This window comes from Macaca thibetana, chromosome 20, assembly GCF_024542745.1.
Source record: "Macaca thibetana thibetana isolate TM-01 chromosome 20, ASM2454274v1, whole genome shotgun sequence".
NCBI classification, from domain to species: Eukaryota; Metazoa; Chordata; class Mammalia; order Primates; family Cercopithecidae; genus Macaca; species Macaca thibetana.
This window is the reverse complement of record NC_065597.1, coordinates 36,202,324-36,227,703: the sequence shown is the minus strand read 5'-3', so window position 1 is coordinate 36,227,703 and position 25,380 is coordinate 36,202,324. Positions and strand designations below refer to the sequence as shown.

General features: G+C 46.2%; 3 protein-coding genes across 5 annotated transcripts in view; 1 reads left to right on the top strand and 2 right to left on the bottom strand.

The window, feature by feature from the left end:
• LOC126943848 (liver carboxylesterase 1-like) overlaps positions 1-25,380 on the top strand; it is a 123,567-nt gene that overhangs the window by 14,543 nt on the left and 83,644 nt on the right. The window contains exons 8-11 of the mRNA XM_050772994.1: positions 2,573-2,611; positions 6,068-6,208; positions 8,128-8,208; positions 8,472-8,619. Coding sequence (XP_050628951.1) covers positions 2,573-2,611; positions 6,068-6,208; positions 8,128-8,208; positions 8,472-8,619 — 409 coding nt within the window. The remainder of the gene's footprint in view (positions 1-2,572; positions 2,612-6,067; positions 6,209-8,127; positions 8,209-8,471; positions 8,620-25,380) is intronic.
• LOC126943833 (liver carboxylesterase 1) overlaps positions 20,435-25,380 on the bottom strand; it is a 133,084-nt gene continuing 128,138 nt past the window's right edge. The window contains exon 15 of the transcript XR_007721871.1: positions 20,435-20,556. The gene's annotated coding sequence lies outside the window, so the exon portion shown is untranslated. The remainder of the gene's footprint in view (positions 20,557-25,380) is intronic.
• Positions 20,544-25,380, bottom strand: part of LOC126943835 (liver carboxylesterase 1-like) — a 32,631-nt gene continuing 27,794 nt past the window's right edge. For all 3 annotated transcript variants that reach the window (XM_050772931.1, XM_050772929.1, XM_050772930.1), the window contains 3 exons: positions 23,134-23,265; positions 21,113-21,185; positions 20,544-20,803 (listed from right to left, as the gene is read on the bottom strand). In XM_050772931.1, the coding sequence (XP_050628888.1) occupies positions 20,620-20,803; positions 21,113-21,185; positions 23,134-23,265 (389 nt within the window). In that variant the 3' untranslated portion in view covers positions 20,544-20,619. The remainder of the gene's footprint in view (positions 20,804-21,112; positions 21,186-23,133; positions 23,266-25,380) is intronic.

Genomic DNA, 25,380 nt, shown 5'->3' with positions numbered 1-25,380 from the left:
CCAAAAACAACATGATAAAAAATTGACCAAATTTGACATTTGACCAAAATTTAATATTTTGCCATTCTTGTTTTCAGATGTATTTTTGAGAAACTAAACTACATATTCCAGGGGGACACCATCATCCTGAATTTGGGGAATGGAGATATTAAGCTCAAAGATTTTCAGAAAGCTGTCACAATTTATTTTCGTTGACTTAAAAACTCTCAGTATTAGACCTGGTAGTGGTCCAGTTTTCTAGATTTTCTGAGACTCTGACTCAATTTTCATTCTAGGATAGTCATCCACCCACTCAATCATGAATCCATCCACTATGATCTTCTTATGAATCTATCTGTTCACTAATTCATCCAATTCACTGATATCTTTTTATCAATCTAACATCAACTTCTTCACAACTTTTTATCTATCTATTTTCAATCTATCCACTATTCATGCATCATCCAGCCACCATATATCTTAACTCTATCATCCATTCCTCCAAAATCAACAATCCAGTTATCACCTATCTGTTAGTTTTCACCCATCTATTCATGTATCCATCCAATTCAACTGTACTCCAGGTATTGGCGAACCCATCCATTCCACCATTTATCCACCCATCCATCCATGATAAGTATGTAGGGGCGGGTGTTAGAGGTAGTGAAACAGACATGAAGGGGACATATTCCCCGCTCACAAGGAACTATCCAGAGAGAAACACATTCGTATACTTCACAGGTTGAGTATGGTGGCAGCACAGAGGGGACGCATTCATTATAGTCATCAGGGATGCTTCACAGGGAAGGTGGAGGAGCCGGGTTTGAGACCAGACAGAGGAATTTGGGAGTTCATGCCCTTAACCCTGATTCCACCTTATCTTTCTTGAGAAATTCAGCTTTGAGATCATTGTGCCCATTTTAAAAGAGGTAACAAAGACAGATGAATTTTGTAATTGGCTCATGTCACGGTTCCAGTTAGTCAGAGGCAACACTGTAGGACCCAGAACCCACACCTGCAGGTCTAGAATATCTTCTGCCATTCCTGCTGTCCTCACATATTAGGACTTGGGGATCTTTAGGATTCATGGATGGCTGTGGCAGTCGCTTATCACGGGGAAGCCCAGCAGGACAAACACCCAGATGACACAGCACCCAGGGCCATTGGGAACTATTCCCTTTGAGGGGGAAGGGTGTGAATTCCAAGCTCAGGAGTTGCCTGGTCTCTCTCCTTGGACCTGAGGCTACTCCTGGGTCTCAGGGCCAGCCTCTACCACTGGACTCTGCTTGTGTTTCCATGGGTTGAGTCCAATGTGGTCTTGGAGCTTAAGTCTTGGCTCAGGCTCTAAATGATCAAAGTGTTCAAGGAATTAAAACACACCTGTTTTCTAATGCCTGTTAGGAGGCAAATATTCCAGCAATTCTGCATGTGGCATCAGATGACTCAGCTTAAAAGGAAAAAGTTGGTGACTTTGGGAAAATCCAGCCCTAAGATTCTGGGACATCCTTCTGAGATTTTCTGAGATCTTGTGGAAGTACCTCCATGATTACCCACTGCCTCCAGTACACACACTGGACACACACACAGAGAAACACACACAGAGAGAAACACACACACAGAGACACACACAAACACACACACAGACACACACACACACACCCCCCTAGCTAGTGGGACTACAATCCTTAATGGAGAGACCTGCACTGGTTACTTCCTGTGAACAGGTCAGACATGTGAGCTACAGTGCAATGCTACAACGACTGCAATCTTCGTGAACACACACCAAAGAGAAGCATGGGGTAGGGTGAGTTTCAGTGTGTTGTATGAGTCAGAGCTGTGTAATGGGAGATGAGAAAACTCCCCCAAGGTGCCTTGAATGGAAAAAGGAATGTGTTGGAATAGCATCCTCATGTTAACTGAATAACTCAGGAGTTGAGAGCTTCAGGCATTGCTGGATCCAGATGCCTATAGGATGTTATTGAGAATCTACCATTCTCTATCTTTTCTCTTTGCACAACTCTGTGTTGGCTTCACTCTTAGGCGGATATGTCTCCTGGGAAGGTTAAAGACAACCGTGCTCTAGAGTTATATCCTATCTACTTAGAAACCCTTTTTCCAAATAATTCCTGCAAAAGTTCTGTGGTAAACTTTATTGGACTGTCATGGGTGTATGCCTATCCATGCACTAGTATCCGCGATCAGGGAGATGGAGCACCCCAGGTATCTTATAGATACCTGAATTCATGGAGCGATAGGGGAAGAAAGGGGTTCCTGAAAAAGAATGGGGATGTTCTTCCCCGGGGAACAGAAAGGGGAGAGGGATGGGGGATAGGGCAGTCTCCAAAAGCAGGTGTCCTATCCAGAGCTCTAGCAACCCTGGCTCAGAGTCCCTGGCCCATCCTTCCCATGCTGGTGCCCACCCCTCCATTCTATGCCTTCACCCTGTGCTCAGGCCTAGCAGAGCCAGAGTCCTGCCCACTTCCTCTGGGCCCAGCCAGCTTGGCACCAAGAGGGAGAACCTGACACCTCTGTTGCCCCAGTCACCCAGCTCAGTGTTCTCCTGGGAAGCCTCTCACTGTCTTTGTCTTCACAGAAATTCTTAACTCTGCAGTTACATGGAGACCCCAGAAAGGTAAAGACCTTTTGTTTCTTGATTACAGGTTTTGAGTCTTAGCACCTTTAAGCTCCGGTTAACTGTGAGTGAAAGAATCCTCTCTCGGGTAATTATAGTAACTCCTGTGTGCTTGATACTGAGACCCAGAGAGGGGCAGTGACTCACCTGGGTAACACAGCCGGGAAGACTAGTGGCAGGCCTAGTGCAGGTGGTTTCCATTTAAGTAGCAGGATCCTGGAATGGCTCAATGAGAAGGTGGCATTTGAGCCAAGCTCTGGAGGAGGCAGGAAGCCAGCTGTCAGGAAACCTGGAGAAGCCTATTCCAGGCAGAGGGAACAGCCACTGCAAAGACCCTGACGGAAGTGGCAGGTCTAGCTGGAGAGGACCGAGTGTGGGGACAGACTGGCTTGAGGGTCAAGAGGTAATGGGAAGTGGGAGAGGGATCATTTAAAGTAGTTGAATTTGGATTCAGAGCAAGGTGGGAAGCCTTTGGAGGTTTTGAACAGAGGAGTCACATGATATTAGATTTCACAAAGGTCTCTGCCCCTGGTGCTCAAATAGACTGTAGGAAAGGGGCAGAGTGGATGCATCTGACCAGCTGGGCAGCCACTGCATTGCCATAATCCAGGCAAGGGCTCCTGGCTGCTTAGGGCTGTAGTAGTGGGGATGGGAGGAGTGGTTGGAGTCTGGATATCTTTGAAGGAATAGCTGAGAGGATTCCCTGATGGACAGGATGCAAGGGGTAAGAAAGGGAGAGGAGTAGAGGATGCCCTGAGCTTTCTGACACAAGCAGGGTCATGCCCACACAGGGCAATCACTTGCAAACTCTGAGTGGACAACAATCACTTGTCATTGTTGCTGATGGCAGTCTTCCCACTTGGCTACCACCCAAATGGGGCAATCCTGTCTCTCTCCTCAACTTTTATCCTCCTGTACTTCACATCCCCTCCCCATTTCCATGTCTCATGGTGCAGCCAGACTGGCCTTCCTTAACAGAGATAGAGCATGTCACCCTCACTTCTTAAAAGCCTGATCTTCCTTATGAGACAAATCCCCTTCCCTCCATGAAGTTAGTCCTTCAAAACACACCTGCATGCGCGCTATGTGCCAGACTGTGCAGAAGGTAGGCTCTGCACCTGTCCCTCTCTCTAGACCCTGCCCCACGGCATCCGTCCAAGCCCAGGACTCTTGGGTATTTCTGGAATTGACCCTGCACAGAGACACCTGTATTCTTTTGCTCATGCAGTTCCCACTGTTTAGAAATTCTCACTCCTTTCCTCACCTGTCAATATCATTCACTGCCCAGAGCCCACTGCAGGCGGGCAGTGCCTCCTCCATGTAGCCTGCCTTGCATCTTCCTTTCAGAGGGGCTGGTCTTGCTGGCCTCCCATGGCAGCCCTGCCTGAACTGCACAGCCTCTCAAGGCACCCAGACTTGCACCCCAATCCTGTTCTGCATTGTCAGCCATATTGGGTTAGGATCTGCACCTTGTCCAGCTGGGTCTGGTTCACTTTACAGAACATCTCCCCCAGGCAGCCTGAACTACCTCGTCAGTCATTGGCTTTTGTAGAGCAGACCAAAGGTCCTGGAAGCCATAGGGTCTCAAAGGCTAAGAATTGTCCAGTTCCATCTGATCTCCAGGAGGGAAATACAGCCCATGGGGCGTGGAACTGGGAAGATGGCACAGAGGACTGATGTCTCTGAGAGGGACCCGCAGCAACCCTGCTAACAAGTAATACCTAACATTCATTCAGCCCTTCCAGACACCAGGTGCTGTGCTAAGTATTTTACATGTGTTCAGCCATTTAATCCTCACAATAACTCACCTCTTAGATGAGAAAACTGGGGTCCACACAGGTGAAACCCAACCAGTAAGTAGCAGAGCCAGGCTTCAGGTGGTGTTAATGTGCTTTCAATGTCCATGCTCCGTTTTTAACACCATTGTGACTAAATATGAGATATAAATATATAACTGTACCCAGAACCAGCTGCCCTGATGGCAACATGTGAGTTAGGCTCTCTCTAATCTGTGACCATATATAAATTATTTATCAAAGGTAAAACCTAAAATGGGGATATGGATCAATATACTGTGAGTTCATCACTGATTCTTTTATTCATGATTTTCTCTCTAATAGGGCATCACATCCTAGTCTAGGCTCCTCGAGTGATGAGGGTTCAGTACCTCTTCAAAGCCACCCATGGATCAACATCAGTTCTTATTTAAATACAGATGGATAGCACAATCTCTCCTCATTAATCACAGATTCTGCATTTAGAAATTCACCTGCTTACTAAAATTTCCTTGTAACCCCCAAATCGATACTGGTGGCACTCTCATGGTCACACACAGGCAGGCACAGAGCAGGGGAAACTGGATTTGCATGATGGGCACGTTCCATCTAAGATCCGGCGAGGCGACCTTTGTCTTCTTGTTTCATCTCTTATGCTAACAAGTATCCTCTTCGCGGTCTATTTAGTGCCATGTGTTCTGCATTTTTGTGCTTTTTGTGGTGATGTCACTGTTAAGAGTAGCCCCCAAGAGTAGCGCTGCTGTCTGGCATTCCTGAGCTAAACAGGCTGTGCTGTGCCTTACGGGGAAGGCCCCTGTGTAAGACAAGCTTCAGTAGTACTGCTGGCCGTGCATTCAGTGTTGAAAAATCTGCAAAACTGCACATCCAGGAAAAGAAGGAGGAAATTGGCCAGTTCATACGTGAGGCTGTGATGGGAAGTGCTAAAGTAACACCTACTGTGTGTGATGGAGATGTGGAAAGATGGAAAAGCAACTACATTGGGAGATTCATGAGATGATGAAGGAATTTTTAAAAAGCAGGGTGGACAGCACTGTTGTGAAGTTGAAAACTAAGGAAATTTGAAGTCGTGTTACCCAGGGTCACAAAAATGGGAAGGGCTTTCCAGCTGGTGTTTTATTAAAAACAACCCTACTTATAATTCACTCTTTGTAAGACTTATATATTATGTAAAGTGTCTTTCAACAGAAAACCACACATAAAGGAAGGTTGATGAAAATATTGTGACCAGAGGTTTGCAAGAATCTAACCCAGTATTTCCCCTTTGAGTGATGACTCTTTATTCTCTAATTCAGCACTCATGGGAGTTTTATCAGAAGCAACTGCCAGGACTACCCAAAATCAACTATGGACGGAGAGAGGGAAATGCATGCGCTTCAAATTGAAATACATAGACATGTAATTTTATATAGATAATACATGTATTTCAGTCTGAGTGAAGATTTCATCCTCTCCTCATCATCTGACCAGTGTCAGCCTCTGCCTGAAGTTCTACCCTTGAGCCACACACCTACCCTCCTTAGTTAGGACCCTGAGCGTGTGTAGCCATGGCCTATGGTCACGCCGGTCTGGGGTGCGGGTCTCACCCTCAGACAGGCAGAGTTGGGGACATGAGTGTGACCTTGGGTGAAAATCACAGGCGCTGTGCTGCTCTCTCCCCCAGAGTTACCCCCACACGCCCACCGTGATTGATGGAGTGGTGCTGCCAAAAACACCTGAGGAGCTTCAAGCTGAAAGGAAGTTCCTCACTGTCCCCTACATCATCGGAATTAACAAGAAGGAATTTGGCTGGTTTCTTCCAACGGTGAGAAGGCACAGGCCTCTTGGAGGGACTCACCCACCCAAATCAGCCCTCCTGTCTCTGGTCCCAGGAGTGTTTCCCTCTCCAAGCACCACTCTGAGTCCTGGGCAGCTGTTCCCTTCAGTAGGAGTTACCACTTCCATGGAAACCTTCCCCAGGAGGGGACAGTTGTCACTGGGGTTTCAGAGCTCTGGGATCCTCTCTCCCCAGACTCTCTGATTGTCTTCCTATTGAAGAATCCTGAAGTGTCTGTGCTAGGAGGGCCAGTAAAGAAAATAACTGTGCATATGTGAAAACTGAGGGAGCCTAGGAGGGGGAAGGAGCTGAGGAGTCTGGAGAGGCAGTCAGGGGCTTTCTGGCTTCCCACCTCTGGCTGGGTATGCATAGTTCCCCCATAAATCACTCGTGGTCTTCCATCACCTCATTGAAAAGATCCAAAGAAAGTGGCTTCTTTTGATTTACCATTGACTTCTAGTGTACAGTAGATACCAGTGTCTACTTGAGAGATGATGGACAGAGGAGGGTGAGAATGGAAAAGTTACCTAATCAGGTGCTATGCTCAATACGTGGTGACAAAATAATCCATACAGCAAACTCCAGAGACACAATTTACCCATGTAACAAACCTGCACATGTACCCCCAAATCTAAAATACAAGTTGGGGGAAAAAATGAAAAAAAAAAAAGATTGACTTCTAAAAGCAAAAAAAGTGTTCTCCTTCCAGTCGAGGACACACAAAACTGACCATGATTAAAGCAGTAGGACAGAATTTATTCGGTAACATGATTGCGCAGGGAAAGAAGAGTCCAGTATGGATTGGACTCAAATCCCCAAAACTAACCCCTGGTGCTGTTTTAAAGGCTGAGCGTGCTAAGGGAAAGGCACTGTGGGTTGTGGAGAGGGTCTTGGTCCATGTGACTAGACCACCTGGATGTCTTCATCTTGGCTCACCTGGGGCAGAAACAAACTTCTCTTATCTTCAGGACAGGAAGCCATGCGTTAGACTGCAGGAAGCTTCCATTGAAGTCAGCCTCTACTCTTTCCACAGGCACTGGGAAGATCAGGAGTGAGCTCCCTGAATGCTTGCATTGCAAAGAGAAGGCTCTCAGGTCCTCAGGGAAACAGGATTGGGTGGTAGATTCACATCCCAAAGGGCAGAGAAAGTGTTTATCATTTCAGGTTTCTAGAGTAACTGCTCTAGTTGGGTTCAGGGGCGTGTCAGCTTCTCTCTAGGTTTTGGCTGGTGCAGAGTAAATTGTCTTGACAGGGCTGAGCCTTCCCAGGCATGTATGTTAAGAATACTGGGGTCATTCTAGGGACACAGCCTTAAGCTGCTAGAAGCAATGCTAGAGTTTGGTCGTCTCTGAGTGCAGAGGTTTGGGCAGAGTTGTTTTATGAGAAGAGATATGAAGTTCACCCCTCAGAAGGATTTCAGAGGTTCTGCCAGAGACCAAAGCCATGAAGGCAGTATCTAAGGCTTTCAGTGTCATCTGTGACACGTGGTAGTACTTGGGACATCTATGTCCTCTTCCCAGAGCCCTGTATTCCACACTGGCCTGGCAGACACCTTGCCTCTCCATATCACTGACCACTGTGGGGATCCCAACCTGAGACACACACATGCACACACACACACACAGAGACACACACACACACACACTGCACATTTTTCCAACTTTTTCTACAACTTCTCCAATTTTGTTTTTTTTTTTGTTTTTTTTTTTTTGTAATTTTTGTGATGCTTGAGTTTCTGGATATAAGCCCATTTGATTCATTGATTCTGCCCATTTCAGTAAAAACTCATGCCCTTAGAAACCCCCAAAATTAGAGGACTTTCAGTCTGCGTTGGTTTGGTTGGTTGGTCAGTTTGATTCTCCTCATTAATTCCCAATGATTCATAAATGCTTAATTTTTTTTAACAGTTGATGGGCTATCCACTCTCCGAAGGGAAACTGGACCAGAAGACAGCCATGTCACTCTTGTGGAAGTCCTATCCCCTTGTTGTAAGAGTCTAGGAATCATGGGAATTGGCTGAGACCCAGAGAAGGACAAGGACTTGCTCAAATCATAGAGCAATTAAATGGCAAAAAGAAGACTGGGGCCTCAGGGTTTCACCCATCTTTCCACCTTCCCCACTTCACTTTCCATCCTAGCGGGGAGTTGCACAGGGCTTGCAAGGTTCACCATTGAGGCAGGCCTTCCTGGTGGGCTGGAGAAACTGCATCGCTCACCACGGGGTGGTGGTCACTTTGTTGATCTATTTTAGCACATTCCTAAGGAACTGATTCCAGAAGCCACTGAGAAGTACTTAGGAGGAACAGATGACCCTGTCAAAAAGAAAGACCTGTTCCTGGACTTAATGGGGGATGTAATGTTCGGTGTCCCATCTGTGATTGTGGCCCGGCACCACAGAGGTGAGTCCCAGAGGTCGAACAGGGGAGGGACATGGACCCCACCAGCTTCTGTGTCTGACTCACCTGCCTCCCAGCATAGACAGTCGTGGAAACAGCCGAGGGTCAGGCCTCAAAGGCTGATTCCATATGGCGTGGAGTGAGGTGATGTCTTATTTTGGTTTGTGCCAGTAGCAGATTGTGAGAAGAAAAATCCAGAGGCAAGTGTTTTTTTAAAGTGATGATCCCAGATAACAGCAATAGGGATGTGGGGAAGTGAGAGAGGAAAGAGATGGAATCCAATCCATGATGCATTGCCAAGAGAATATCCACTGTGGACAACTGGAGCTGGGAAACTCAAGGAAACATGGAGAATACAGTGCTCAGGGGCATCCCATCTGAGTGGCAAGTGGCAAGGGAGCCGGGGTATTTATCCACCAGCTTCCACTTGTGATTGGTTAAAGGCTCTTGCAAGGAGTTGTTTATTGCCTGTGACTTTGACCTGCTGCACACAAGGGCAGAGTAGTCTCTTATGACCAGAAAAAGGCCTCAGGCCGGCCCTACAGATGCTGGAGGTGGAAGTCAGGTTGGCATGCCCAGGAAGAGGGGATATGGGTGAGACACTGACAGCATCTGCTGCAAGGGCTCCATGCCTGGTGTTATCACATAGGGCTGCTGTAGGACAAATATTGAAAGATGAGTTGTGGAAGGTTTTTAAGGTCCAAGCCGGCTGCAAGAAAGTTTGTTAAGTATTGGAGCTGGGGAAAGACTGGGAGCACTGCATGGGATCCAAAGCATCGTCAAGGACCAAGAAGGCCAAAAGGAAGAGCTGTGGCAGGTGTGGGGGAGGTGGTCTGAAGAATGGCAATGTCTGAGACTGGCTTTTGTCTATCTCGGTGTGTGCAGTAATGGGCAAGCACAGGTCCAGGGCAGGGTCTATGCAGGACCTTCTACCACTGACCCAAGGCTGTGTGGGTGGGGCGTGAGGTTAGGGATGCGTGGGCTCACTAGAGAGGAGTGTCCTCTCCTGGGTGCAAACTAGAGGAGGCTCACAGGACTCCTCTTTTTCTTTCAGCTGTCATTCACCTAGTCTGCAAGCCAGGAAATGTCCTCTCTCTAACCATGCTGGAAGGATTTTTAAATGCAGAACTTCATAAGCATGATAAAAACTAACTAAGGCTGATCTAGCAGGTGCCCATACACTCCTTTGCACAGGAAGGGGCAGGTGCTCGTAACTCTCACTTGGCTTTGCCCCATGCTCTGCGTCTGATCTATATATAGTGTTCCCATCTCCATCCTCTGATGGTTTGAGCAATACTGAGCCTCCGTTTTTCATCTGATTTCCCATGACGTTGAGTTCAGTGTTGTTTTTATTTTTCCAGGAAGACACATATTTTATCAACTTTCCCTTATTGTCGTGTCTCACTCTTTTTGATAAAAACAACACTTCTGAATATAAAGTTAATATGATAAAGTTAATATGCAGAAAGTTTCAAAAATATGGAAATCCATAAAGAAGAAACTAGATATCACTCCTAATTCCCCCACCTGGAGGCAAGTGATATACATTTTTTTGTGCTTTCTTCTAAATATTTTTCATGTCCTATATACTTTAAAAATCAATTTTCTATTTTGCTTTTGTTCATAGAACAGTATGTTGTGAGGATTTTCTGAAGGTTGATAAAAGCTCATCAAACCATTCTTTATTGCGTGAAATGGCTATATTAAATAGCCTTTAATATTCCTATCCTATTAGATGTTTAGCCTGGCTGCTCACATTCTGATGCTACAATAAGACTGAGCTCAGCCTGATGTTTATAAATCTCCAACCACATGTCTAATAATTTTCCTAGCATTATTTTTAGAAGTGAATAACTAGGCTGGACCTTAGAAATATTTTAGAACTCTTGGCAAATAATGCAAATTTGCATTCCAGAATTAAGAATGTGGATTTCTTAATTTCCTTTCTCATTTGGGATACTAAGATTAAAAGTTAATGCTGCCAATTTTCCCCACCAAAAAGAAGCACATCACCCTGTTTTCATTTGCATGTCTTTCATGACACGTCTTTCATTGTCTCTGCTTCTCTTATTGTGCCTATTTGTCACTGGGAAAAACTGTGCCCTACTTTCCTCTCAAGACTTGTGTTGTGACTCTAGGAATTGTATGAATATCAATGGCTTTAGCCAAAAAGGTTTTACAAAATACGTTTTGGGCAGCATGCTGCCTATAATAAGTTCTCTCATTCCCCAAAGCTCTTTCTTCTATGGTTGGCTCTGAGTTCCTTTGGAAAATTTTTGAGGGCAAAGGCAAGGTCAAACCCTCCTTTTAGCAAGTTTTGCTTGACATTGAAGCAGCCATTTAACAGGAGGATTACAGAGCCACAGAAAGATGGCATCTTCACAAGTGCGTTTCCCGCTGAGCCGAGGGTGCAGTGAAGGAGGCTGACGAAGACTAGTGAATAAATTCTTCTTCATTCTCACATTGAAATGACATGTGTGGGTGGGGCATGAGGTTAGGGATGCGTGAGCTCCCATTGTTAAATCCTTTTGTGGATGAATTTTTTTTTTTTTTTTTTTTGAGACGGAGTCTCGCTCTGTAGCCCAGGCTGGAGTGCAGTGGCCGGATCTCAGCTCACTGCAAGCTCCGCCTCCCGGGTTCACGCCATTCTCCGGCCTCAGCCTCCCGAGTAGCTGGGACTACAGGCGCTGCCACCTCGCCCGGCTATTTTTTGTATTTCTTAGTAGAGACGGGGTTTCACCGTGTTAGCCAGGATGGTCTCGATCTCCTGACCTCGTGATCCGCCCATCTCGGCCTCCCAAAGTGCTGGGATTACAGGCTTGAGCCACCGCGCCCGGCCGTGGATGAATATTTAAGGATGTTAAGAAATGATGACTGGAGGTGGTGGCTCATGCCAATACTCTCAGCAATTTGGGAGGCTGAGGTGGGAGGATTGTGAGAGCCTAGGATTTCAAGATCAGCCTGGGCAACATACTGAGACCCTGTCTCTACAAAAAAATTGTTTTTAAAATGTGATGGTAGTATATTACAAAACAACACGTGTAATATCAACCCAAGTTTATATACATAAAAAAGAGATATGCTAAAATAAAAAAAGAAGTGTTCTCTGTGGTAGAGTTATGAGTGAAGTTTTAAATCCGATTTTTAAAATGGATTTTCAAACTGATTTTTAGATTAAGTCAGAGGTGGAAAATGCAAAGTGCTGAGGCACAGGACCAGGTAGCCCTGATGGGGCAGCGATGTGTGGTTCCAGTGAGCCAATCCCTGTGAACCTGGCCTCTTCTTGGGGCTGGGACAGGAGAGCTTTGTTGCTGGGATAGGAGGGCAGAGCAGAAGGAGAGAGGGCAGGGGAGAGGCAAGGTCACCCTTGCTCAGCCCCTTCTTTTCTCTGCCAAGACTTTAACGCCTTAACACCCTAACACTCCCAGGCCAGGCAGGCAGCAAGACACATGGGGACAGTGAGATATAAAGCAGTGAGTGCTGCAGATTCCTGAGACACAAGAGGCAGATTGTTCCTTCTCTGCCTATGTTTGTATTTAAATAGCCTCACATTCAGACAAGAAACTTGGATTTGCTTCAGTCTTCTCAGGATGGGTGAGAGAAACACTGAAATGCTTGGAAACACTTGGAAAATGTCCAAGTGAATGAATGTGAGTCTGTTATCAATGAAGTACATCCAGTGTAACTAGATGTAGAGAGATTGTCTTGAGAGAGAATGCACCAGCAGGCAAAGGGGTTTATGAGGCTGAGTCAGTGTCCCTGCACTGGCAGTTATTTTAAATGAATTGACCCAGGGTCTCCACATTCGTTCATTAAACATTTGTTCATTGAACAAATATCTGGCTCAAATTTTGGTTCTACCTCAGCCAGCTATGCAGCCCAGTGCACGTCACTGAGCTTTCCCATGACTCTGTTTCTCTATTGTGCTGAGAGCCAGAGGTTTCCTGCGGAGCTGGAGACCTTGGTAGCCTCCAGGTGTGTGTCGGGCAACATGAACTGTGCATGAATCCTTGTCTTCTCAGATGCTGGAGCACCCACCTACATGTATGAGTTTCAGTATCGTCCAAGCTTCTCATCAGACATGAAACCCAAGACGGTGATAGGAGACCACGGGGACGAGCTCTTCTCCATCCTTGGGGCCCCATTTTTAAAAGGTAATGGCTCCTTGCTGTCCGTGAGCTTGGAGTTAGGAGACCTGGGTTCCAGTCTTGGTGTGGTGGGCTTCAGCAAGTTTCTCCTCTCCTGGTCTTAGTTTCCTGATTCTCTATAACAGGGTTGAACATCATTGGGTAGTCCCTGGGCTTCCTCCTGCTCTAACACATGTGTGGGGGGATGTGTATTCATGTGACCTCTGCACAGACACTCAGAATCCTGGGCTGTGTCATCAACAAGACAGGTGTGGGGTGGTGTCCCGCAGGATTCACTATGACAGGGTTTAATGTCATTGGGTTGTCCCCCAGGTTCTGCCTGCTCTAACACACCTGAGGGAGGATGTGTATTCAGGTGGCCTCTGCACAGACACTCAGAATCTTGGGCTGTGTCATCAACAAGATAGGTGGTGGGACACATGCAGGGCCCTGCTCTAGGTTGAGAAACCACCGATCAATTTCCCTCTCCCAGGAGTGCTGAGAATGTGACTGAGGGTGAGGTTAGAATTGGTGTTAACTCTGAGTCAGGTCTGATGTGTGTCTGTTTGTCTTTCTGTCTGTCTCTAACAAAAACTCATAAGCCTTTTAATTTAATATATTTAATAATTGTTAATTTTAAATCGTAGGATGTATGAATTTGGAATAGGAGAGGAGACTTTATTTTTGGTATGCTTTATAGCCAGCAAGGTGGCCATCCCACAGGCTGGGAAGGTGCCTCTGGCCAAGCCCAGACACAGTTTCATCGAACGAGGTGGGATTGCGTAGGAGCTTTACGTAAATGGATTGATTAAACATACGTGTTCAACAGGTTACAGGGGGAGCAATGGATATTCATGAAGATAGTCCTGACATATGTGTATTAAACAAACATGCATGTAACGTGGCCCATGTTCACCTGGTAATGGAGACTTAATATTATATTACGATTAGGGCCTGTAAGTCCAAAGGTCTTCTCAGGACACAAAGCCCAGCAAGTGAGCAGACTCTGTACACTGGCCAGGTCCAGTGCATGGTTGATGATGTTCTTATCTGGAGAAAGTTACTGAAATCTGTCTCTTATGCAATCAAAGCCATAGTTAAGGCTGGCAGGTCAGGGTTCTGTTCATACGTGTCTGCAAGCTGCAGCCATTGTAATTGTTTTCACTTTGCTTAACTCCAGGCCAGTGCTGGTTTAGCTGCTAGAGAAAAAGAAGCACCTTGCAGCAGTGAGAACAGAGTGGATTCTTTAAGGGTAGAGATGCAGGCCTGAACATTTGCCCAGCATGGTCTTAGATCTTTTTTTAATTTGGTGTCTTATTGCCACAAAGAGTGTGTTCTGTCAGAATGATGACCTTTATTTTATTGCTGATGTTGGTCCAGTGGTGTCTAAACCACAAAAGGGAAGGGATATTATGAGGTGTGTCTGACTGCCTGTCTGTTTCCAGGCAGGAACTCAGTTTAGGGCTTTTCTGGGCTCCCCTTAGACCAGAGAGGGTCAGTTCAGTGAGTTGAGGGTGTTAGGATTTTATTTTTAGTTTATATTATACAATATTTTAAAAAATCCTTTCACAATGTCTTCTAAGCCTTAACTCTCAGCTGTTATAGATCACATGGGACTCACCCCATGGCCACTCAGGATGCACTAGCTCTGCTTGGCATGTCCCAATTGTACACCCTTAGGAGCCTTGAGCTCTGCTATATTTCAGAATATGAATTGTGGATGTGTGCAGGAGAGGGAGAAAAGACACAAGAGAGAGCAACCCTGGGAGGTGGGACAAGCACACAGAATGATGCATGCCCATTGCCGAGCCCTAGGTCAGCCATGCTCAATAGAAAAGTACACACAAATCCACCAGGCTCTTCTAAAATTGCAGACCTCAGCTCAGTGGGTGTGGAGCATTCGCCAAGACTATGTTTCTAGCAGGTTCGCATGTGATGTTGATGCTGCAGGTCTGCGGATCACACTTTGAGTCACAAAGGCTTTTTTTCTTCTTCCCCACAGAGGGTGCCTCAGAAGAGGAGATCAGACTCAGCAAGATGATGATGAAATTCTGGGCTAACTTTGCTCGCAGTGGGTGAGGCTGGTGGCAAAGATGGAGCAGGGCTGGTGAGGATCAGGGGCAGGGCATGCCTATTGGGAAGGGGCAGCTTCTAAGGTTCTAGTGATCAGTCTCCTGACCCTGTGACCATAGCACTCTGACAATGAGAGCTCTCTAAAATTGGAGAGGTCACACCTGGAGATAGTGAGCTCCCCCTCTCTGGAGATATACAAGCCTCTTGACAGAGACAACTTGGGCATCCTCGCACATCTCAGAAAATTGTTGGGAACGCACAGCAGCTGTGGGGCAATTCTATTTGATTCTGTTTCCAGAAACCCCAATGGGGAAGGGCTGCCCCACTGGCCAGAGTACGACCAGAAGGAAGGGTACCTGCAGATTGGTGCCAACACCCAGGCGGCCCAGAAGCTGAAGGACAAGGAAGTGGTTTTCTGGACCAACCTCTTTAAGAAGGCAGCGGAGCAGCCACCCCAGACAGAACACATTGAGCTGTGAATGGAAGGTCCATCCAGCCTCAGGAGCCTGCAGGAGCAAAGACTGGGGTCTTTTGCGAAAGGTATTGCAGGTTCAGAAGGCATCTTACCGTGGCTGGGGAATTGCCTGGTGGTAGGGGGCAGGGGGCAGAGTTCATGAGGGAGCAAGTTTTTTATTTGTGACCTCAGCTTTGGCAATAAAAGATCTTTCGATAGCTAAATCAGTGCTTGTGTCTTGTACTGAAGATTAATCCATCCTCCTCAGAGACAGGAAAGTGATGAAAGAGGCAATATGAGAAGGAAGTTGGCTTTGCTAGAGATTGCCTGGCTTCAGGACGAGCAGAGACCAGAAGGCTGGGCCATGGACAGTGCTCAGGGGAGCTCTGGACCTGCTGGGTGTTTCTGGGCCCCCAACAATTTCCAACAATAGGATTTGGGATTGCCAGAGTGCAGCATCCCTATCCTCCATTTGGAGCTGCCTATGGAAATGGAAGTGGCCCAGGCTGAGAATTTGCCTGGATCAGGGAAGAGACAGAGGTGCCGAGGTAATCCCTTGCCACTGTTGGATGGCCTTTATTGATTCTTGCACAGGTCTGCAACACCTTCCTCAGTATGTACACTAGCCTCCTAGACCCCTCCCTGAGGTTGTCTCATTCAACAGCTAAACTCCCTCTGTAATCCAGACCACTTCTGCTACGGGCAGTGACCACCTTGGAGTAAGTCTCCAGAGGGTCATCCTAATACTGTGTCTTTCAGAATCCCAGGGGTGATTTCTGGATTCTGCTAGAATGTAGAAAGCTCTAAAGAGTGTCACTCCTGCCTTATCAGCAAGAGAAAGCTGCGTTGTCCTCAAAATCATAACTTTTCCTGCACCAAATAGCTGAAGTTGCAAGGCACATGATTACCCTGAAATCAACGGGAAGACAAGCACTTCGGGGAGTGGTGGGATTTGAACACTGCATTACCTCTCACCTGCAGGCAGGAGACGGGGTAACCATAATAAGCAGAAATACTCTGAATTTTAATAAGTGCTGAAGGCCAAGTGCGGGCCACTGTGAGAGTATAAAATCTCTGGGAACCATGGACCCAAGGAGGAGTTGACTCCATTCACAGACTCTACCCAATGGACATCTATCGGGAGCCCATGAGAAAGATTGGATAGATAGAAAGAATGGAGAGGGCCAGGCACGGTGACTCACGCCTGTAATCCCAGTACTTTGGGAGGCCAAGGTGGGCAGACGACGAAGTCAGGAGATCGAGGCCATCGTGGCTAACATGGTGAAACCCTGTCTCTACTAAAAATGTAAAAAATTAGCCGGGCATGCTGGCGGGCACCTGTAGTCCCAGCTACTTGGGAGGCTGAGGCAGAAGAATGGTGTGAAGCCAGGAAAAGGAGCTTGCAGTGACGGAAATAATGCCACTGCACTCCAGCCTGGGTGACAGAGGGAGACTCCGTCTGAAAAAAAAAAAAAAGAAAAAAGAAAATTCCCCCAGAGCAGAGCTGCAGGGGAGGGTGGGAAGCGGGCTCAGGCCCTGTACCTGGGTAGCTGCCCCACCTGGTGCTGCCCCGGGTAACCCACCTACTAAATGAAACTCCCTTCCCTAAGCAGGGACAGATTCCACTCATTCCTGCCCCATGTGCTCTGCTAAAAATTTCTATCAATAATGTGCCTCATTATTCCTTGGGACGGGAAGGACTGGGGAGAAAAAAACCTCACCATGATTGTGTCAAAATACAAGGGAATTCATTGCCAAGAGCTTGCTGTGCTCCACGAATGGGGTGGAGCTCAAGTCTGAAATTACAGGACGGCTACGAAAGCGGATGGCCAGCCACAGCGGGGCGGAAGTGTAACCCTGAGCAGTGGTGGCAAGGGGGCCAGCCCACGGACAGCAGGGCTGGTGTTGGCAAGGTTGCTGGAGCATATCATGGGTGCCTGGAGGACAGCTTTTCTACCTTGACCTGTAGGAAACAGACTTCTCTCTTTATAGGAAGATAATGCCATAAAATGTCTGTCTGTCTGTCTGTCTATCTATCTATCTATCTATCTATCTATCTATCTATCTATCTATCTATGTATCTGTCTATCTATCTATCATCTTTCTACCAATTATCTATCTTCTATCTATTATCTATCTAATCTATTTATTTCATTAATTACATTTATTTATGTAATTGTGTTTCAAGCTCTGTTTACCTCCTGAACTTTTCATGTGAGAGACCACATTTATTCAATATATGCTTTAGGTAAGTTTCATTTGGATTTCTCTTAGTACATATGATAAAGTCCTGATTAAAATCACTGCTGCGTTTGAGCATTTATATTCTATCCTGTAACTATAATTTATATGATCACCAGTAATTTTATCTGTATCAATCTTGTCTCCTGTATTAGATAACAGGTTCTTAAAGTCTGGTACAAACATTTAAGTTTTTTATTGAATAAAACATAATATAAGAAATATATATATACACACACACATACACATTCACACAAACACATACACGCTATGTATATATTACGACTTGGTAATTTCACTAACTGATAACACTGTGTAATTAGGACCCAGATCAAGAGACAATATTACCAGCATACCAGAAGCCATATGGAGCTCAATTCCAGGCCCTGCTCACTTCCCCCTCCTTGCCTATCTGCCCAAAATGGTCATCACATTCCTGACGTCTAACAGCAATATTACTTTTTCCAGGTTTTGTGCTTTATATGAACAGCATCACATACTCTTGCATCTGGCTCCTTTCCCTCAATATTATGTTTAGGAGATTCACGTGTATTGTTGTATATGGCTGCAGTTTGTTATCATTGCTGTATAGTTTTTCATTGTATGGATATGCCATAATTTATCCATTCTACTGGTTTAGGGCATTTGGAGAATGTATTAGTCTGCTCGGAATTCTGTAACAAAATACCATAGACTGGGTGGCTTAATCAACTGAAATTCACATTTGCACTGTTCTCAAGGCTAGAAGTTCCAGACCAGGACACAGCGAGAAGGCAGCAATCTGCAAACAAGGGAGACAGCCCTCACCAGGAAATGAGTCAGCTTAATCAACTAAAATTCACGTTTGCTTAGTTCTCTAGGCTAGAAGTTCCAGATCAAGGTGCCAGCTGACTCATTTCCTGGTGAGGGCTCTCTTCCTGCTTGCAGAGAGCTGCCTTCTCACTGTGTCCTATGTGGCCTTTCTTCTGTGCATGAGCAGTGAGACAGAGAGAGAGAGACAGAGAAATAGACACAGAGAGAGAGAGAGAGCGCACGCTCTGGTGTTTCTTCTTCTTATAAGGACACCAGTTCCACTGGACGCTAGCCACACACTTACGACCTATTTAACTGTAATTAACTTCATAAAGGCTCTATCTCCAAATAAAGTTACATGAGGGGTTGGAGCTTCAACATAGGAATTTTGGGGGGAACATAATTCAGTCCATAATAGATAGTCTCTAGTTTTAGACTATTATAGTGTTGTTATGAAGAATGTTCTAGGACATATCTTTTAATGACCACATGAGTGCATTTCTCTTGGATATATACCTATGAGTGGCTTTGCTGGGTCATAAGAGCTTCAGGTAACAGCCTCACCCATTGCAAGCAAAGTTGGCCTAGAATTTCATCACCATCTTGCTAAATCTGATCTCCTCTTCTGAGGCACCCTTTGCGGGGAAGAAGAAAAAAAGTCTTTGTGACTCAAAGTGTGATCCCCAGACCAGCAGCATCAACATCACGTGCGAACCTGCTAGAAAACACAAGTCTTGGCGCATGCTCCACACCCAGGGAGCTACAATTTTAGAAGATCCTGGTGAATGTGTGTGTACTTTTCCATTGAGCACAGCTGACCTAGGGCTCAGCAATGGGCATGCATCATTCAATGTGCCCTACCTCCCAGGGTTGCTCATTCACTTGGATGCCATCTCCACCCTGACAGGTGTCTTCTGTTTTGCCTCTTTTGAGCATTTCCAGTGTTTTTCTCACCCATCCTGAGAAGACTGAAGCAAATCCAAGTTGCGTGTCTGAATGTGAGGCTATTTAAATACAAACATACGCAGAGAGGGAACAATCTGCTTCTTGTGTCTCAGGAATCTGCGGCGCTCACTGCTTTATATCTCACTGTCCCCATGTGTCTTGCTGCCTGCCTGGCCTGGGAGTGTTAGGGTGTCAAGGCGTTAAAGTCCTGGCAGAGAAAAGAAGGGGTTGAGCAAGGGTGACCTTGCCTCTTCCCTGTCCTCTCTCCTTCTGCTCTGCCCTCCTATCCCCACAACAAATCTCTCCCGTCCCAGCCCCAAGAAGATGTTTGCTCCCTCCTGCACACATGCGCAAGCCTTGGCCTTCAGCACTGATTAAAACTAAAATTCATAAAGTATTTCTACTCATTAAGGTCAACCCGTCTCCTCCCTGCAGGTGAGAAGTAAGCCAGTGTTCACATCCCACTGCTCCCCCTAGGTGCTTGTCTTTCCTTCGATTTCAACTTGCAACTTCAGCTCTTTCGTGTAGGAAAAGTTATAATTTTGAGGACAATCCAGCTTCCTCTTGCTGATAAGGCAGTAATGACATGCTGTAGAGCTTTCTGCGTACTAACAGAATCCAGAAATCACCCATGGGATTCTGAAAGACACAGTATTAGGATGACCCTCTGGAGACTTACTCCAAGGTGGTCACTGCCCACACCAGAAGTGGTCCAGGCTACAGAGGGAGTTTAGGCCAGTTGTTGGAAGACTTAGCCTCATGTAGGGTTGTGGGAGGCTAGTGTACATACTAGAAAGGTGTTGCAGGGCTGTGCAAGGGTCAGTAAATGCCATGCAACAGTACCACAGGATCACCTCAGCATGTCTCCCTCTTCCCGGATCCAGGCACATTCTCAGCCTGGGCCATGTCCATTTCCACAGACAGCTCCAAATAGAGGGTCTGGATGCTACACTCTGGCCATCCCAACTCCTATTGTTGGAAATTGTTGGGGGCCCAGAAACGATCAACAGGCCCAGAGTTCCCCTGAGCACCATCCATGGCTGAGCCCTCTGGGCTCTGCTCGTCCTTAGGCCAGGTCATCCCCAGCAGAACCACCTTCCTTCTCACATTGCCTATTTCATCATCATTCTGTCTCTGAGAACAATGGATTAATCTCCAGTATAAGACACAAGCATTTATTTTGGCCTTCAAGAGATACTTTATTCTCAAAGCTGAGGTCACAAATACAAAACTTTCTCCTTCATGGCCTCTGTTCCCTGCCCCCGACCACCAGACAATTCCCCAGCCACAGTAAGATGCCTTCTGAACCTGCAATCCCTTTCGCAAAAGTCTTTGCTCTTCCAGGCCCCCGAGGCTGTCTGGATCTTCTATTCATAGCTCAATGTGTTCTGTCTGGGGTGGCTTCTCCACTGCCATCTTGGCAAAGAGTTTGGTCCAGAAAGCCACTTCCTTGTCCTTCAGCTTCTGGGCCGCCTGGGTGTTGGCACCAATCTGCAGGTACCCTTCCTTCTGGTTGTACTCTGGCCAGTGGGGCAGCCCTTCCCCATTGGGGTTTCTGGAAACAGAAACAAATAGAATTGCCCCAAAACTGTTGTGTGTTCCCAACGATCTTCTGAGATGTGTGAGGATGCCCAAGTTATCACTGTCAAGAGGCTTGTATACCTCCCGAGATGGAGAGCTCACTATCACAGGGCGGCCTCTCCATTTGTAGAGAGCTCTCATTGTCAAAGTGCTATGGTCACAGGGTCAGAAGTTTGATCCCACTAGAACCTTAGAAGCTGCCCCTTCCCAATAGGCATGCCCCACCCCACCCCACCCCTGCCCACCTTCACCAGTCCTGCTTTGTCTTTGCCAAGAGCCTCACCCATTGCGAGCAAAGTTGGCCCAGAATTTCATCACCATCTTGCTAAGTCTGATCTCTTCTTCTGAGGCACCCTCTGTGGGGAAGAAGAAAAAAAGCCTTTGTGACTCAAAGTGTGATCCGCAGACCTGCAGCATCAACATCACATGCGAACCTGCTAGAAACATAGTCTTGGCGAATGCTCCACACCCACTGAGCTGAGGTCTGCAGTTCTAGAAGATCCTGGTGAATTTGTGTGTGCTTTACCTTTGACTATATCTGGCTTAGGGCTCAGCAATGGGCATGCGTCATTCCATGTGCTGGCTGCCTTTCTCTCCTGTGACCCTTGCCTGCCTCCTCCCTGCTCAGGGTCACAGGCAATGCCACACCCCAGGGTTTCCTCTATGGCAGCCCCACCTCCCAGGGTTGCTCTCTCTTGGGTCTTTTCTCCCTCCCCAGCACACACCCACAATTCACATTCTGGAAAACAACAGAACTGCAAGGCTCCTAAGCATGCACAGTCAGATGCCCAGAGGCGCTGGTGCGTTCTGAGCAGCTGCGGGGTGAGTCCCATGTGATCTGTAAATGCTGAGAGTTAAGGTTTAGAAGACACTGTGAGAGGACTTTTAAAAATATTGTGTAATGTAAAATGTACACTGTATAATGTAAAAATATTGTCTAAAAATAAAATCCTAACACCCCCAGCTGACTGAACAGACCCTCTCTGGGCTAAGGGGAGTCCAGAAAATCCTTCAACTGTGTTCCTGTCTGGGAACAGACAGGAGGTCAGACACGCCTCATAATACTCCCTCTCTTTTGTGGTTTAGACACCACTGACCAGCATCAGCAATAAAATAAAGGTCATCATTCTGACAGAACACACTCTTTTTGGCAATAAGACACCAAATTAAAAATCAGACCTAAGGCCACGTCAGGCAAGGGTTCAGGCCTACATCTCTACCCTTAAAGAATCCACTCTGTTCTCACTGCCACGAGGTGCTTCTGTTTCTCTGGCAGCTAAACAAGCACTGGCTTGGAGTTAAGCAAAATGAAAACAATTACAATGGCTGCAGCTGGGATACGCAGACAAACAGAACCCTGACCCTCCAGTCTTAACTACGGCTTTGATTGCATAAGAGACTGATTTCAGTAACTTTCTCCAGATAGGAACATCACCAACCATGCACTGGACCTGGCCGGTGTACAGAGGCTGCTCACTTGCTGGGCTTTATGTCCTGAGAAGATCTTTGGACTTATAGGCCCTAATTATAATATATTTAAATATTAGGTCTCCACCACCAGGTGAACATGGGCCATGTTACATGCATTTTTAATACACATGTGTCAGGACTGTCTTCATGAATATCCATTGCTTCCCCTGTAACTTGTTGAACACGTACGTGTAGTCAATCCGTTCACATAAAGCTCCTACGCAAACCCTCCTCATTTGATGAGCCTGTGTCTGGGCTTGGCCAGAGGCACCTTCCCAGCCTGCGGGATGGCCACCTTGCTGCCTATAAATAATAGTTCACTATAAATAAAGACTAAAAATAAGTCTCCTCTCCTATTCCAAATTCATACATCCTGAGATTTGTAAATTAACAATTATTAAATGTATTAAATTTAAAGGTTTATGAGTTTTTGTTAGAGACAGACAGAAAGACAAACAGACACACATTAGACCTGACTCAGGGTTAACACCAATTCTAACCTCACCCTCAGTCATATTCTCAGCACTCCTGGGAGAGGGAAATTGGTTGGTGGCTTCTCAAGCTAGAGCAGAGCCCGGCATGTGTCCCACCGCCTATCTTGTTAATGGCACAGCCCAGGATTCTGAGTGTCTGTGCAAAGGGCACATGAATACACACCCCACCTCACATGTGTTAGAGTGGGAAGAAGCCCAGGGACTACCCAGTGATGTTCAACCCTGTTATAGAGAATCAGGAAACTAAGACCAGGAGAGGAGAAACTTACTGAAGCCCCCACACCAAGACTGGAATCCAGGTCTCCTAACTCCAAGCTCACGGACAGCAAGGAGCCATTACCTTTTAAAAATGGAGCCCCAAAGACAGAGAAGAGCTCGTCCCCGTGGTCTCCTATCACCATCTTGGGTTTCATGTCTGATGAGAAGCTTGGACGATACTGAAACTCATACATGTAGGTGGGCGCTCCAGCATCTGAGAAGACAAGGATTCATGCTCAGTTCATGTTGCCCGACACACACCTGGAGGCTACCAAGGTCTCCAGCTCTGCAGGAAACCTCAGGCTGTCAGCACAGTAGAGAAACAGAGTCACAGGAAAGCTCAGTGACGTGCTCCGGGCTGCCTAGCTGGTTGACGTGGAACTGGAATTTGAGCCAGATATTTGTTCAATGAACAAATCTTTAATGAATGAATGCGGAAATCCTGGGTCAATTCATTTAAAATAACTGCCAGTGCGGGGACACTGACTCAGCCTCATAAACCCCTTTACCTGCTGGTGAATTCTCACAAGAAATCTCTCTACATCTGGTTACACTGGATGCAATTCACTGATAACAGTCTCACATTCATTCACTTGGACGCCATCTCCACCCTGACAGGTGTCTTCTGTTTTGCCTCGTTTTGAGCATTTCCAGTGTTTTTCTCACCCATCCTGAGAACACTGAAGCAAATCCAAGTTTCTTGTCTGAATGTGAGGCTATTTAAATACAAACATACGCAGAGAGGGAACAATCTGCCTCTTGTGTCTCAGGAATCTGCGGCGCTCACTGCTTTATATCTCACTGTCCCCATGTGTCTTGCTGCCTGCCTGGCCTGGGAGTGTTAGGGTGTTAAGGCATTAAAGTCCTGGCAGAGAAAAGAAGAGGCTGACCAAGGGTGATGGCATTGCCTCTCCCCTGTCCTCTCTCCTTCTGCTCTGCCCTCCTATCCCCGCAACAAAGCTCTCCTGTCCCAGCCCCAAGAAGAGGCCAGTTTCCCAATGATTGGCTCATTGGAGCCACACACCGCTGCCCCTTCAGCGCTGCCTCGCGGGCCGCCCGGCCCTGTGCCTCAGCACTTTGCACTGGTCATGATACCCACTGAGAAGTGACACTAAGAAGGAAAGAGTCAGGGCAATGCCAGGCTGGTGGAGAAAATTTACAATGTCTTCCCCTTTGGGTACAGTAAGAAATTTGGAAAACAAAACAAAAACAACTAGGAATAATTAGAAGAGACAAAACTATGAAAATACATAGAGCCAAACTAGAATTCACTCATAATTCCACTACCTGAGGCAAGGGCTATGCATTTTTTGGAATTCCTTCTAAAATTTTCCCATATCCTATCATTTAAAAATCCATTTTAACAATCAAATTTAGAATATCACTTGTAACTCAACCACTCAGACAATGCTTCTTTTTGATTTTAGCATATCTCTCATTCACGTGTATAAACTTGGGATGATATTATATACAATATTTTGTAGTATATATGTGCCATATATTATATACGATATTTCGTAGTATAATTATTTCCTTTTTAAATGTGTTTGTATAAACAGGATCTCACTATGTTCCCCAGACTGGTCTTGAAATCCTAGGCCCTCACAGTCCTCCCATTTCAGCCTCCCAAAGTGCTGAGAGTATTGGCATGAGCCATGACCTCCAGTCATCATTTCTTAACATCCTTAAATATTCATCCACAAAAGGATTTAACAATCGGAGCTCATGCATCCCTAACCTCATGCCCCACTCGCACATGTCATTTCAATGCGAGAATGAAGAAGAATCTATTCACTCATCTTTGTCAGTCTCCTTCACTGCACCCTCGGCTCAGCAGGAAGCGTGCTTGGGAAGATGCCATCCTTCTGTGGCTCTGTAATCCACCTGTTAAATGGCTGCTTCAAGGTCAAGCAAAACTAACTAAAGGGAGTGTTTGACCTCGCCTTTGCCCCTTGAACATTTTCCAAAGGAACTCAGAGCCAACCATAGAAGAAAGAGCTTTGGAGAATGAGAGAATTTATTATAGGTAGCATGCTGCCCAAAACATACTTTGTAAAACTCTTTGGCTAAAGCCATTGATATTTATACAATTCTTACAATCACAAGTCTTCAGAGGAAAGTAGGGCACAGATTTGGGTAATGACAATTTGGCACAATAAGAGAAACAGAGACAATGAGAGGGCTAGTCGTGAAAGACATGCAGATTAAAACAGGCTGATGTGCTTCTTGTTGGTGGGGAAGGCTTATAAAACTGGCAGTCTTATGTTAATATTTAACCTTAGCATCCCAAATAAGAGGGAAAATTAAGAGATCCACATTCTTATGCAAT